This window comes from Gymnoscopelus braueri, assembly GCF_963280865.1.
Source record: "Gymnoscopelus braueri genome assembly, chromosome: 12".
Taxonomy (NCBI): Eukaryota; Metazoa; Chordata; class Actinopteri; order Myctophiformes; family Myctophidae; genus Gymnoscopelus; species Gymnoscopelus braueri.
In genome coordinates, this window is record NC_137614.1 from 22,511,330 (window position 1) to 22,526,329 (window position 15,000).

Genomic DNA, 15,000 nt, shown 5'->3' on the forward strand with positions numbered 1-15,000 from the left:
TGTGTCACTGTCTACTTGGAGTACACCTTAAGTGAATATATGTGACTTCCAGTTAGCGGATACATCTGTTAGCTCAGTGTTTCCCAAATAGTGGGTCGGGACCCATTTCTGGACTGTAGAATATCACTTTTTTGTTTCCTAAATTTTTCTTTATTATTTCAAAAGATAAAAACAAAACACAACACATTTAGCTATCTCAAGCTAAAAAGCTAGCTTGCCACTGTCTTAGCTAACCTGTCCCCCCCCCCCCCCCTGTCTCCCTCCACCATTTCTTATGCTGTGTGTCTCTCTCTACCTCTCTCTAATGCCTTTCATGTTCTCTTCTCTTTTCTCCCTCTCAGCAGGAGGACAGTTCAGACCTGAAGTGTCAGCTGTACTTTGCCAAGGAGGAGTCTGCTCTGATGTGTAAGAAGCTGACCAAGCTGGTGAAGGACAGCGATGCCATGAAGGAGGAACTGGCCAAGTACAGGTCTCTGTACGGCGACGTGGACGCTTCGCTCACCGTGGAGGAGGTGGGAGGAGGGGCACCCATTGGTTGGCTGGTTTGGATGGATGGATGACTGGATGTTCATTTAAATGAATGGTTGAATGGATGTTAAGTTAAGTGAAGGGTTGGATGTTAAGTTAAATTAAAGTTTGGATGAATGTTCAGTTAAAATGAATGGTTGGATGTTCAGATAAATGGATGGTTGGATGTTCAGATAAATGAATGGTTGGATATACGGTTAAATGGCTGGTTGGATGCAATATTGATTGGTCGGATGGACGTGTCATTGGTTGGGGGTTTTATTGATTGAACAATTGATCGGTTGTGTAGTTGGTTGAACTAATTGGTAGAGTGACCATTGATTAAAACAAATCTGAGGAAAAACACTGCCTGATTGATTGATTCACTTATTATGTAATGAGAAGATAAAACGGTGAACTCATCTATACCCACGAGGTTCATGGTTCTGTTGCCGCTGCTGATAATGAGGTTGTGGGTGTGTGTCTCCTCCACCCCTTCCAGGTGGCAGACTCCCCACACACACGGGAGGCGGAGGTGAGGTCCCATCTGAAGCTGGTGGAGGAGGAGGCCAACCTGCTGAGTCGACGCATCGTGGAGCTGGAGGTGGAGAACAGGGGGCTCCGAGCAGAGATGGATGACATGAAGGGACCTCATGGTACGCTGTTTTTTTCCAGACTATCTGAGTTGTTTGTTTTGAGGTCATGAAATACTGTTTAGTGTAGTGTAACTGTAATATACCTTGAATATAATCATGTAACAATATTTTCCATCAAAAACAGAAAAAAACAACCTTGTTTTTCTGCTCCTGTTAGTATGATGACTTTCCTTGACCCTACCTTGTTTTTCTATTTCTAGACGGCCCTCAGGAACTCTGCGATGGCTATGGGGCAGGGCTTGGCCAAGGAGAGGGCGGGGCCATAGTCCTCGGAGGTGGGGCTTCATCGGAGAACGTGATGGAGCTCCAGAGACACCTGCAGTTCGTGGAGGAGGAGGCGGACCTTCTGCGGCGGTCTCTGATGGAGATGGAGGAGCAGAACAAACTGCTCATGAACGAGATCAACCGCTGCAAGTCGGACCTCCCTCCCCCAGCGCTGACCTCTGCCAACAACCTTTCGTTGATGTCTCTGGCGGATGAAATGCTCAACGACAGCCCAGTGCATTCCATCGCCAGCCTACAGGAAGGGGCGGTGCTTATCAGCACGGAGGCTCCGCCCCAGGAGGAGGAGCTTAGAGTGGCAAGGCTCCAGATCGGAGAGCTGAGCGGCAAGGTGAAGAAGCTTCAGTACGAGAACCGCGTGCTCCTCTCCAACCTGCAGCGCTGTGATCTGGCCTCCTACCACACTCCTTCATCATCCTCATCCTCTGCTCCTGCCCTGCGATTGGCCTTGGAGACCGATGCTGAGGCGGGAGACTCGGCCGAGTGCCTCCCAACCAGGTAGGACAGGTCTAATCTTTTCTGGCTACACCCAGTCACATCAGTCAGGATTTTGCCCTTACATTTTTTTTAATGGCGTTTTGCCCACGCCATTATAGGCCACAGACACAGACCTACTCGAGAAGTCGCAAATTCCACTCTAGTTCATGTCATATCATCCCTAACCTCTCTTTCCCCTCAAATATATCTATTAATCATTTCTATCCCCAGCCCGCCACACCGTGAGGGCCCTGTAGGAGGCGAGAATGACTCCCTGGAGATCCGAGAGAAAAAGAGGAAACAGGAAGAAGGAGACAACTCTGTGACGTCACTTCCTGTGTGCCTGGGTCTGAAGGACCGTGACGCCTTACTGGCCATGAGGGACCAGGCTCGTCTGGTTTCCACGGCAATACAACTCATCACGTCCCCAGACTCCAATTGTCTGACCTCATCTCCATCCATTTACCATAAAGTCTGCAGCAACGACGAGGATGCAGGTTCATGTGACCTGGAGAAACCTCAGCCTCACAACCAGGTAGCTATGTAACTCATCTTTTTAGTATTTGCTAATTTTCAGCTGATTGCTATGGTATTTTTAAGTACATTTTTAAGTATGTTTATAGCTATTTGTTTGTATGATGAATTGAGTACAATTGACCATAATGGAAACAAGCCCCCGGGGCTTTTTGTGTTATCCTTCTAACTACCTCTATTGTTAACAAACGTGTTAATAAAGTATTCAATAAGTCAATTCATTTAGATGTATGGGTATTTAGGGATGTAAAGATGATGTAAAGACTGGCTCTGTCACCAAAATATTTTGACTCCATTTCCCAGGGTGCTTAGAACCAAGAGGGAAGCCTCTATGATTAGGTTCCGCTGCCTCTAATTACTCCAATAGATATACGGTATAGTTTGTGCACTTTAGTTATTGTCTGATGAAGGCCTACATGTTACTTTACATCTAATTTAGGGATGTAAATCCTATCATTTTGACACATTTTAACTGTATTGTGTCAATTCAGAGTACCGGTAGTGTATAACACTGTGCTGCTGTTGTCAGGGATATGTATTCCTGTTTCTGTTGTCAGACAACTGCATGACTATGAAAAGAGATTTGATGGAGGGTAATGAAATCGCCAACTGGCTAGCCAAGTGTAACAGTAAATCCTCTGGGTTGTTAAAATTTTGCAATACTACACTTATTATGGTCTTGCAGTTGTCTGACAAAATAAACTGAAACATATGTCAGTGACAACACGTGCCATTTTATACACTATATGAATCTTCTTATTGCTTGTTGTGGTGAGGATGGATATTATGTTGGCCATGTTTGTCGCGTGTGTAAAAAAAATTGCACACTGTCTATTAAATTCTATTAGAATTTTACTTAAAATAATGATACAATGCAACATTCATGAAATATGTATTTCCTCATAGTTACAAAGGCTCAGAATGAAATGAAGAAATTATGATTTTCTCCCTGAGCACCCATGAACCATAAAGCATCATGTCATCCATTTTGGACTGGAAAGCTTGTTGACGCTGTTCCACTTCAATACATAACATTCTGTTTGCACACAACTATGCTTCTCTTAACAGATCTCTGAGCTGTCAGAGTTGGCAGACAGACCTCTGGTTGGAGCCCTGACAGGGAGACTTCAGGCACTCCACACCCAACTCCAAACCTTCGTCGAGCGGGTAGAAAGCCTGGGCTGCTCCCCTGGTGGTGGGAGAGATCCCCAAGTGGAGGGGGCCTCTCCCCAGCCTCTGCTGTCTGAATCTGGTGACTCGTGTCTGGATATGCCATCTGCCTCCCTCCCTTGTCCTGTGCTGAATAACCAAGATAGAACAGGCACGGCTGCAGAGAAGGTACAGGAGAAGACAAGCTTTCACCTCCCTGCTCTCTCTCTCTCTCTCTCTCTCTCTCTCTCTCTCTCTCTCTCTCTCTCTCTCTCTCTCTCTCTCTCTCTCTCTCTCTCTCTCTCTCTCTCTCTCTCTCTCTCTCTGCTTCTCTCTTTCATTTGATGTCATTTCCTTTCTTTTGACATCTTTGAAATGTGGTATTTTTATATTTTTGTCAATCTTCTACCTTTTGTGGCAGATTGTTTTTCTATTGTTTCCGTCGTCTCTATTTTCAGTTTATCCTCTATTTAACCCATGGATTGGCTTACCAACGTACCCTGCTCCATCCCCAAATACACTGCTATGGTTCCTCCTTATAGAGCAGAATGGATTTACACCACAGGCTCAAATATGATTGACCTAAATGCACTGCCCTCCATCTGCACTGACTTCATGAAAATAAACCCATGAGACGGCATTAGATGAATTGAGATGAGATGATGTGAGAACCGAAGAAATCACTTAAATTGTATATACTTATATACCAGAGTCCCCCAACAATCTATCCTAGGCCTGCTCTTCCCTCTACACCAAATCTCTTTGCCAACATCGATGCTAGGGTTCATGTGGTTAAGTAAGTGCCTCATTAGCCTGCTGCAACCCTCCTGATTTCGTGTATAAAGGGGCGTGTGTATAGAGCCGGCGAGAGACGGCGCCTGATCCCATTGGTTCACCGATCTGTCCGTCAACCCCCGCCCCGTTAACACAACATTACGAGCGACGCCCACTGCACTCTGGTTGGTTGGGAAATGAAACACTTCCTCATACCCAGTACAGGCTATAGTTGGGCCAGGCTTTTATTTTTTAGCAAAACTAAGCAATAAAAGCCTGGAGATCGAGGCTAGTGCCTCATTGGCTCCGCTAGTGCTAGCAACATACTGTACATCAAAACCTACTTATGGGTTATTGGGTAATGGGTTGTGATTTCATAGGTGAACTCTCTATCAGATTTGAGCTGGTAATCCGTGTAAATCCATTCACAGACTGCTACCTTCACCCTCTGCATGCACACTATAATGCATCTTAACCTATTATGTAGATGATGTAGCACCACAGGCCTCAAATGGAGCCTCTCTGTTGCATGACATAGTTCATTAAGAGTTCATGGAGCATCATCATAACTTATGTCCTTCAATATTTGGATGGTGAAGTAAAGCTTACATGTGCTTAAACTTTATGATGCATACAGCATACAGTAGGTTTACAAACACATGTTTGTGATTAGCCCATCAACCATAGTGGTCTGGTGAGGAATGTTTGGAGATAAACATGCAGCCATGTTGGAGGACTGACAACAGAAGGAGAGATTGAAAAGTCGTCACAACTAGGGGTGCCATATTTAATCCAACTAATGGTTTAAGCAATTATTAAAACATATATATTGATATTTGATAACTTAATGAATATAATCGATTAGTAATCAACCCCTATTTTGGGCATGTCATTATAGCCGAAACGTTAACAAAAATAATTATATAATAAAAAATCACACCCAGTGTGAAGTGAGCGGTGCTATTTATGAGCGAAGTTTTAAGTTAATGTCATCATGTGTCTCGCTAGCCAATCACAGCACGTCCTGCAAAGATGTATTCAGACCCTTTGCTATGACACTTGTATATTTGCACCACTCGGTGCTCAAAAACAACAGTGGTCATCACAGTGATGGAAGCTCACTTTTAAAAAAGTATTTTTTTCCAAGTGAGTGGTGCTATTTATGAGTTATTAATTTCATCATGCGTCTCGCTAGCCAATCACAGTACGTCACAGCCAATCAGCCAATCACAGTACAGCGAAAGACACATTTTCGCGACGGAAAGAAAAACTTTCGCCACGGATGGGTCCCAAACCCACTTATAGGAGCGGCTACACCGCTCAAAAAGGAAAATTGCCTAACTACAAGCTCACAACGTTGTGTCTGAGTCATAGTGTCTGGGGCTTAGTCAGAGTACCCGTTGTACCCGTCTGGCTGTGTCCCTTTTGTGCCCATATATGGAGATCTTTGTATCTGTCTTTTTACCTGTGTCCCTTTTATGCCCATATATGGAGATCCCTGATGTCATTAGTATGTGCCCATACATGGATATATGTAGATTATGTATGAATATCCATATATGACCATATATGGACTTATCAGCGGTTCTGGACAAACGCGTGAGCCGAGTTTGAAGTCAGTCGGCCCCATATATGCAGATTATGCACATGACCATACATGTCCATAGCGGACGGGTCTGTGGCTCAGTCTGGACAACCGGATCTCCATATATGCCTATATATGGGTTTGTTTATGGTTATGTCTGAGTCAGAGTAATCTCTCAAGAACAGATTCTGCTCTGCGTTTGAATCTGTCGGGGGGGTTCGTCATATCGCGTACGCACTGGCCTACAAGTGGGCGTGCCTTCAGATCAGGAAGCAGGCCGCGCTTTACCCAATCAAATGTAGTGGGCGGGATTTACGTGTCCGCCGATCCTTCCCCACTAGAAACAAACCAAAACTCATTTAACAATAGCGTCCTCGGAGCAGACAAAACCACGGAAAAATATTCACATTTTAACTTGCTCTTTCATCATAGAAACAAGTGGGCTCATAACCAAAACGATCCATGTTCTCTGGGAGAAGTGGTGTTCCGTGTAGTTCCGAATGAAAACATAGTCGCACCACCGGAAGTGAAAGGCTGAAGGCAGACCAAAACCCCGGTTTCCTTGCGCACGTGTGCTACGTCGACTTCCTCCCAGAGCCAAGTGAGATAGTCAAAAACAGCAGAGGGTGCTGTTTTTCCTTTTCATTTGGCGATGGGTTCCCAGATTGGAGTCAGAGTGATGTGGCCGTAGTCCGCCAGCCAACTGGCTGGTCCTTAAGCCAATTTCAATATAGGATATATTTACTGTATATACTGTATATATATATATATATATATATATATATATATATATATATATATACTGTATGTATATATAGAACACAAATAATCGCTAAGATAATAATCAATAGTTGCAGCCCTAATAACAATACAATAAAAGCAGCTAGTTCCAACGTTCCCACTTTAAAAGGGCAGGTACTGATCAGGCATGGAGAGGTGATAACACCACAGTCTTTCCTTCTGTTGACACGTCCTTTGTAACCGCTATGGTAACCACTCTCCCAACATTCCACGATAGGCCTCCATTCCCACACCCATGTTGTCCTTCATAGATGTCTACGTAATTCATAACTTATTGGAATGTATACTGTAAAATTGGTTATTTTAGAAAATTACTTTTTCAAACAAATAAAGTAAAGTAAATTTGCTCTCAAATAGGGAGACGTCATTTGTGTTGCCAAGTTGAATGTGTCATGTCAAATTTAGCTGTTGTGCAATCTTTAGTTGTTTAATTGTCAATTCAGTTTCTATAATAAATGTTATCTATTTATCTGAGTGGTGTGCTGCAGAGATAAAGCTACGACAGCCATTAAGGGCAGGACTTCGTCATACGACGGTGTCGCTCGCGGAAAATAGCCGATCTACAAGCTCACAACACGTCGCATTCGCGGCTATTTCCGGCATGTGACACGGCCGTACAATGGACTATAAGTTAGGCATAAGTCAGTCATAAGACTTCAGCTCCATTAGAGGCCAAATCTGAGTCCCAACCTCCCTTCCACTCTCCTCCTCTCTTCCTCTTCCCTTTTCCATCCCTCGCTCCTCCCTCTCCTTCTCCCTCTCACGGCATGGGCACCATAACCGTTGGTTTCCGCTCTCCACCTCCACCTCTCTGCGCACCACCCCTCCACACACGTCTCCTCTCTCATCTCCCTCCCTAACTCCAAACATACCTCTTTAATTCTAACTATTCCCCTCCTTCCTCCTTCTCCTTAACCTCCATGTTTTCCTCCTCTGCTCCTGTCCTCTTTCGCTCCATCCGTCCTAACCCCCCCCCCGCCCCCCCTCAGCCGTCGCTCCTTCCGTCCATCCTCCTTTTCTTTCTGTTCTGCACTCTCTCTTTCTCCTCCCTGACCAAGCTCGTCTTCCTCTACATCTTGTTCTTCATGTTGTGAGATCCATTCTTCTTTTCGTTTCCGTTTGACTTTTGTTTGTTTATGTTTTATGGCTGTGTGAGATACGGGCGGACGCCATCTTGGATTGTTTTTTCGGTCTCTTATTGTTGTGTTTCTTTGTCTTTGTTTTGCTTTCAATCCCCTCCTCTCCTTTCCATCCCTCCTTCCCTTCCTCCCTCACTCCTCATTCCCTCCCTCTTTCTCTCTTTTGTACCACAATCCCCCCCCTTCCACTCCTCCTTCTTTCATTCTTTTGTTTCTTTTTTGGTTTTCTTTTCTTCATTAACTTGCCCATGCATGCATGCAGCAACCTGACTTTAGGGACCAATCAGAATGCAAGGGGAAAAGTCATGCAGAGGAGATCAGCCAATCAGAAGACAGTAACAAGGAACTGGGACAGGAAATGCTGCAAGATGAACTCGAAGAGAAAGAGACAGACGATGCACTGGTGGGTTGTACAAACATACACAGTGCACGCACCACGCACACGCACACGCACACACACACACACACACACACACACACACACACACACACACGCATTGACAGTGTCAGTATAAGGCCAGTCCAATTTCACCTCAAACCGTCAATTCCTCTCACCATTTTCATGCCTCTATTTCCATCTTTCAGAGCAGAAAAACTGCTTACATTTCACAGTCAGGTGCAGCATATAGAAATCCATGGATAGACGGGAATGAATTTATAAAACTGTCAACTATGTCAGCTGTGCTAATATTCACCCAGTGTGGAGGATATTCCTGCTTGGAGTCGGTTTGTTATGGAAAACACACATGAGAGAATAGGCACAAACACACACACACACACACACACACATGCACAACTTGTTAACTCCCACAGGAGTTAACGACGGTTGCATAATATGTTCATTATTGGCAAACGGATATGTTCAGTACACCGTTCACGAACATATGAGCGCTTCCAATGAACACGTTTTAGTGCGTTCATGAATAACACTGACACTCAGCCCAGAGTGGTTGATGTGTTACTGTAGCAACACCCCACTCTAAACACACAAACACAATGACATCAACATCAGCTGGGGACAAACAGGAAGAGAGGGCCATTGTCTGTCTGACCTTTTTCTTGGTTCTGTTCCCATGGCAACATTGGCTGTGTACTGTATGTGTGTGTGTGTGTGTGTGTGTGTGTGTGTGTGTCTGTCTGTGTGTCACGTGCGTATGGATGTATGCATGCATGTGTGTGTGTGTGTGTGTGTGTGTGTGTGTGTGTGTGTGTGTGTGTGTGTGTGTGTGTGTGTGTGTGTGTGTGTGTGTGTGTGTGTGTGTGTGTGTGTGTGTGTGTGTGTGTGTGTGTGTGTGTGTGTGTGTGACTCCAAGCCAGGCAGTCATCCATGTTGACTGAATTGACATACATGACAGTTTCATAAATGTATTCCCTGGCCTGTGTAAGTGCATTTTCTGTATGACTGTGTGTTGCTGTGAAAGCTGTTTCTGTGGACTATATAGGATGGAGATAAACAGTATGCATGGAAATACAGAAAAGGGCTGAGCTGAAATAGAGCTCTTTCACTGACGCCTCCTGCAGAAACCAAATGGAGAGAAATGGAAAGATAGTAAGATCTGAGAGGGAAGAAGAGGGTTGATAAGATGAAGAAAAAGAGTGTGATGGGGGGGACAGAGAGACAGGGGTGTAGAGGAAGAAAAAGGGAGGTGCAGAGAAATAGCTTCATGCTCCACTGTGTTGGTCGTTCAGAGCTCTGTAAAATGAATTCTATCACTCACTACAAAAAAAAATTCCCTCTGTAAATTACCCAGCATGCATCTGTAGCTTCATGTTAAAACTGAGTGGGGATGTTCCCTGACTGGCAGGCTTAAACATCACAGTTAAGGGAAGACATGGGTTTAGATAAAAAGCGATTGACAGTGAGTCTATTTGTAAACATTAGTATAGGTTTGACATCAGGGGGTTGCTACGGGGGTTGCTATTCACAAACTTAAACAGTTGGTGAATGATCTATTAACTAGTTATAACGGATAGTTATTCTAAAGTGTTACCTAAATTAGTGTATGTAAAAGTAAAAGAGCATGCTGCTCAGCAAAATACACCAGTGTGAACTATCTGAGCATGCAGGAGCAGACATATTGGCATCACTACAGAACAGAATGGGCCTTAGAATAGCGAGTTTATAGGATGCTGTCCAAAAAAGGTATCTCATGCTGGCAGGGCGGTACCTTTTTATCCAAACGGTACAGCTGCACTGACATTTTATTTTGACAAACAAGACATAGGGATAGGGCCCTATTTTGGGGAAATAGGTGCACCAGCGTGAAGCACAGCCAGTGAATCGGTGTTACAGTATTTACTTTCGTTGGGCGTGTGACTGTGACTACGGTATGTGGATTTGTGTGGATGTGGATCGCCTACCTATTTTCTGAAGTACATGTTCAACGTGAAGTAGTCATTGGTTAGAATGTAACATGGTGGTGCTTCTATTTACAAACACAAGTTACATTTTCTTCATCGTCCATGACTGCTTTTATTTAATTAGTTTTACTTCAACACTCCAAACTCTAACCCTGAGCTTATACCTTTATAAGGTGTTGCTCAGCCATAGGCTGTCAGGCAGAGATTTTTTGTCCATTTGTCCTTTTTTGTCCATGTCCATCCTTAAAGTAATACAATGCAGGTCCACAAATAACGATTTTTAGCAGCCTCTGCTGGTCATTACCGTCACTGCAGGCCGTTCGTTTATTCCTGCGTTACCCAGAATTCCATTTGTTTTCACCGGAAGACGGAAGCGTTTCAAAAAGCGTTCTTTTAATTGTTTTATACTATCTGTGGATCGTTTCTCTTAGCCAGTGGAGCTTTAGTTACCGTGAGCTGTGTTTTCTTTTTCTGTTGTTTTTCGATCTTCAAGTCCTACAATCTCTTAAAAACAGCGTGAGATTCCTTTTTGTTATTAGCGCGGTAGTTCCTGGCCAAACAGGAAACCGGCCGGATGACGTCATTTTCGCGGGAAAGGCTCACCGAGCCACCTTTTCAAAATAAATTATAATAGAAAAGGCTTTCGGGGGTGAAATTCATGGAGTGGGTGTTGTGAAACATTTGCCACTCACAAAAGATATACAATTTAACTTCAGTTTTGTTGAAAAAGTTACCTAGTATTACTTTAAGGCATTTGAGTTGCACAACAATTACACAATAAGCCTACATTTCAACCCACTAACAACTTTGCACAAAAATTGCAGTGCTTTGCTCATTTGAAAATGATGTATACCCTGCTGCGCTTCTCCTCACAAATCTGCAGAGCGAGTCACCGAAACACCAGACGCAGGGAGGCGAGGCAAAACTCACCACTGTGCCTCTGGAAATCATCATTATGCCCATGCTTGCACTGCATGCCTCACACCAGAGTCTAATAACACCCTGTCCAATCGTTAGCTAATAATAGTAAACTACTATATGTACAATGTATGTATGAAGCCCCACAAATCACAATGTAGTGTACAGTAACAAAGCTGCACTATAAAGGAAGAATCTGGGTGCATATTGACATGCTTGTGAACATGTTGACTAGTGAGGCGATGTCTCCTTTGAAAATGGAAATAGCGATCTTAAAAAACTTTGTCTATACGTACAAAAGTACAAGAACAATATTGGTTTAAGTAAGAGATTCACTGGAGAAAACAAACAGGCATACGTGGTCAACTACTATCCAACTTTACTCTGCAGTTTCTGTTGATGCTGCGTTTGTTTATGGCCTGTTTCTTGACATGTTATCTTTCAAATATAGAGGATATAACAGTATATTATTGTCCACTGGGGACTGTTGCCCACTGATGTTGCTCTTGGGGAACCCAGACTACTGCTGTTTTCCTAGCTGTTACAGTGCTTAGTCCTGGTACAATAGCTAAATGTTATAATCATCTGGCAGAATAGAAAACCAGTAGATCTCCTATATGTAGATCTTCTATTTTCAATGCGCAACCAAGTATAAATCAGGTTTTAGTAGCAGTGTGTGTGTGTGTGTGTGTGTGTGTGTGTGTGTGTGTGTGTGGGTGTGTTGTATTGATGGAGGTCTGATCTGAGGCCTGTAGACTTGCAGTGACAGGGAACATTAGAGGTATAGTGTTGGATCGATGCTTCTAACTCACTCAGCAACTAAATGAGGCGTGCCTGAAATGAGATGAGGTGTGAGCGCAGGCATGTCTGCGTGTGCATGTATGTGCGTGTGTGTTTTGGACTACGTGTGTGTGTGTATTTTGGACTGTGTGTGTGTGTGTGTGCGTACGTGTGTGTGTGTGTGTGTGTGTGTGTGTGTGTGTGTGTGTGTGTGTGTGTGTGTGTGTGTGTGTGTGTGTGTGTGTGTGTGTGTGTGTGTGTGTGTGTGTGTGTGTGTGTGTGTGTGTGTGTGTGTGTGTGTGTGTGTGAGAGAGACAGAGATGTAGCATGCCACAGCTCTGATCTGAAGGGTGTTAACTCGTTCTCTCTCTCCTCTTTCGTTCCCGCTCTCTCCTGCTCTGTTTCACGCTGTTCTGCCTCTCCTTACCTCCCTCCGTCCCTCTGCCCCACCCATCCATTTTCCACTCCATTCAATCTATCTCTGCCACTTTTCCCTGTCATCAATCCCTCTTTCGTCCTCCTGTCATCCCCCTCTTTTCCTTATTCCGTCCCTCTGTTTCCCGTCTTCTTTCTCTACTTCCTTTCCATCCCTTCACTGCTTCCCTCTCTACCTGTCTCCTCTGCTCTCCTGTCGTCTTCTCCTCGCTGTCTCTCCTCCTCCAGGCTATGGAGTCCAGACTGCACCTCCTGCTGTCACAAGCAGAGGAGGTGACCCGCAGCGTCCAGGAGGAGTTAGAGAAGGAGAGACAGACTCACAGAGAACACTCCCTTAAACTAACACAGGTGGGTTTACACGTTTACTGCACATACACATTGCATGTTATCGCACAAAACACAAAAATGCATGTGGTCTGCCTTCATCAGCAAACACTGAACATCACTGAAGAACGAATGAATTAACCCGGAAATCACTCCGTAGGAAAATAACATTTCATTCACAAAATAAATAATATCCTTAACTAAATTATATCCCTGACAAAAAAAAACATTAGTATTATGTAATGTGTATTGCTAGCTGACCGTATAATTATAACCTGGGCTGCATATGTATTTAAGTATTTTGTTCAAAACGTGTGTGCATCTGTAGCTCCAGGAGGAGCACCAGAAGTCCTTGCTCCGTCGGGACTTCCAGCTCCAGAGCCTGGACCTCCAGGCCCGCCTGCAGCACAGGTTCTGGAGCCAGGAGAGGAGTCTGTTGACCCAGGAGTCTCAACACCTCAAACAGACTCTGCTGCTGCTCAGCCTCAAGCTGCGCTGCTTCCTCAAACAGTGGAGGCTGGGAAGGAAGATGGACACAGCTGGGAAGGATGTACTGGAGGTAAGGGAAGAATCTTTAGGCAGAATATCCTCTTTTGTCAACAAAATTGCTCTCAGGACTCTTTCAGGAGCCCTCATTCAGCCCCTTTTTGACTATGCTTGCACTGCATGCCTCACACCAGAGTCTAAAAACACCCTGTCCAATCGCGAGTTAATAAAAGTAAACTATTATTAGCTAATCTACAAATGTCTTCTAAATCCTAACAGTTTTTTGAAAACACATATGTTGCTATAATCAGTGGTGCTCAAACCTTTTCATGTCAAGGACCCCCACAATTATATGTACGGTGTTTGGCCGCGGACCCCCATCTCAAAATATGTTGTTCCAGGGACCCCTCAGAAGCAAAGATTTGAGTTAAAAAATCTTTAAAAAATAGCAGATCTACAAGCTCATAGCCGCGCTATGAGCTTGTAGATCTGCTATTTTTGAATAGCCAAAGAAATCTAAAAATGACACAGATACTTTCCCGGTCTTAATGGGTTAATGAATGAATGAATGAAAGAAGTAGTGAATGAATGAATGAATGAATGAACAGGGATTGAGGGAGAGACTGATAGGTCATGGTGCTCTGTGATTGGTCCATTAGGTGAATAGCCTGAAAGACCTCTACCTGCTATTGGAGGAGGAGAATCTGACAAGCCCCGCCCACCAGACAGACAAGATGGCCGCTGCAGAGGAGCAGCCACTCAGCCCAACTATCAAGGTAAATAAACACTTGCACCAGTGTATGCAAGCATAGCAGAAAACACACACACACACACACACACACACACACACACACTGACAAACTTATACAACGACATGCGGCAGCAAACATTTTCAAGCTCCAATCAGGAACCCACTCCATGTCAAAAGGACAAAGTGCACAAACACACACACACACACACACACACACACACACACACACACACACACACACACACACACACACATACACATGCATTAACATGCTCCCTGCTACCTTCCACTATAGTCCAGTGCGATGAGCAGTACCCTGGCTGACCTGAGGGTGGCGCTACTGGAGCTGAGTGGGGAGCTACGTCAGGAGAGACAGGGCTCTCAGGAACTCACCCAGCAGTTTGCCAAGGCCAAAGCATCATGGGAAATGGAGAGAACCGAACTCAAGAACATCATCACACAGGTAGGATGGATGGATGGATGGATGGATGGATGGATGGATGGATGGATGGATGGATGGATGGGTGGATGGACGGACCGACGGCAGATGGATGGAAGAATGATTGGTAGTGGTATGCCTGGGTTATGAAACACTCAAGTTGGTAAATCTGTATTTAGTCTTTTAATTTTTATCAACAAAGATTTACCCTTTCACCTTTAAAATGTCCCACAAATCTCTTTTAATGTTTGCATTATCAATAATTTTACAATAGTGTTCATCATTTAAATGGAGGACAGAACACTTCACTCTTGATATAAACTAAAATCTGTATGACAGCAGCAAGATTATTTTCACTGTTGACAAATGGAGAATTAAATGACATATGCTACAATTTACTTACTGAGAGAGACAGAGAGACAGAGAGAGGGATAGTAAGGGGCTGGAGGAGACGCGAGCGCCACGGTGCACGCACACAAATGCCTCATGAATCATGGTCATGATCAGAAAGATTAGGCTCTCTCTTCCTGGTCTGAGATCATTTGTCTTCAGATTGGCTTGGCAGTTCACTTCCCCACCAATGGGAAATGAGAGCACAGCAA

At 44.2% G+C, this 15,000-nt stretch overlaps 1 protein-coding gene across 2 annotated transcripts in view; it reads left to right on the forward strand.

The window, feature by feature from the left end:
* The window catches only part of mtcl2 (microtubule crosslinking factor 2), a 110,596-nt gene that overhangs the window by 72,784 nt on the left and 22,812 nt on the right, over positions 1-15,000 (forward strand). For both annotated transcript variants that reach the window (XM_080445648.1, XM_080445649.1), the window contains exons 6-15: positions 342-512; positions 1,010-1,163; positions 1,364-1,943; positions 2,154-2,457; positions 3,525-3,794; positions 8,167-8,307; positions 12,627-12,746; positions 13,051-13,281; positions 13,868-13,984; positions 14,255-14,422. In XM_080445648.1, the coding sequence (XP_080301774.1) occupies positions 342-512; positions 1,010-1,163; positions 1,364-1,943; positions 2,154-2,457; positions 3,525-3,794; positions 8,167-8,307; positions 12,627-12,746; positions 13,051-13,281; positions 13,868-13,984; positions 14,255-14,422 (2,256 nt within the window). The remainder of the gene's footprint in view (positions 1-341; positions 513-1,009; positions 1,164-1,363; positions 1,944-2,153; positions 2,458-3,524; positions 3,795-8,166; positions 8,308-12,626; positions 12,747-13,050; positions 13,282-13,867; positions 13,985-14,254; positions 14,423-15,000) is intronic.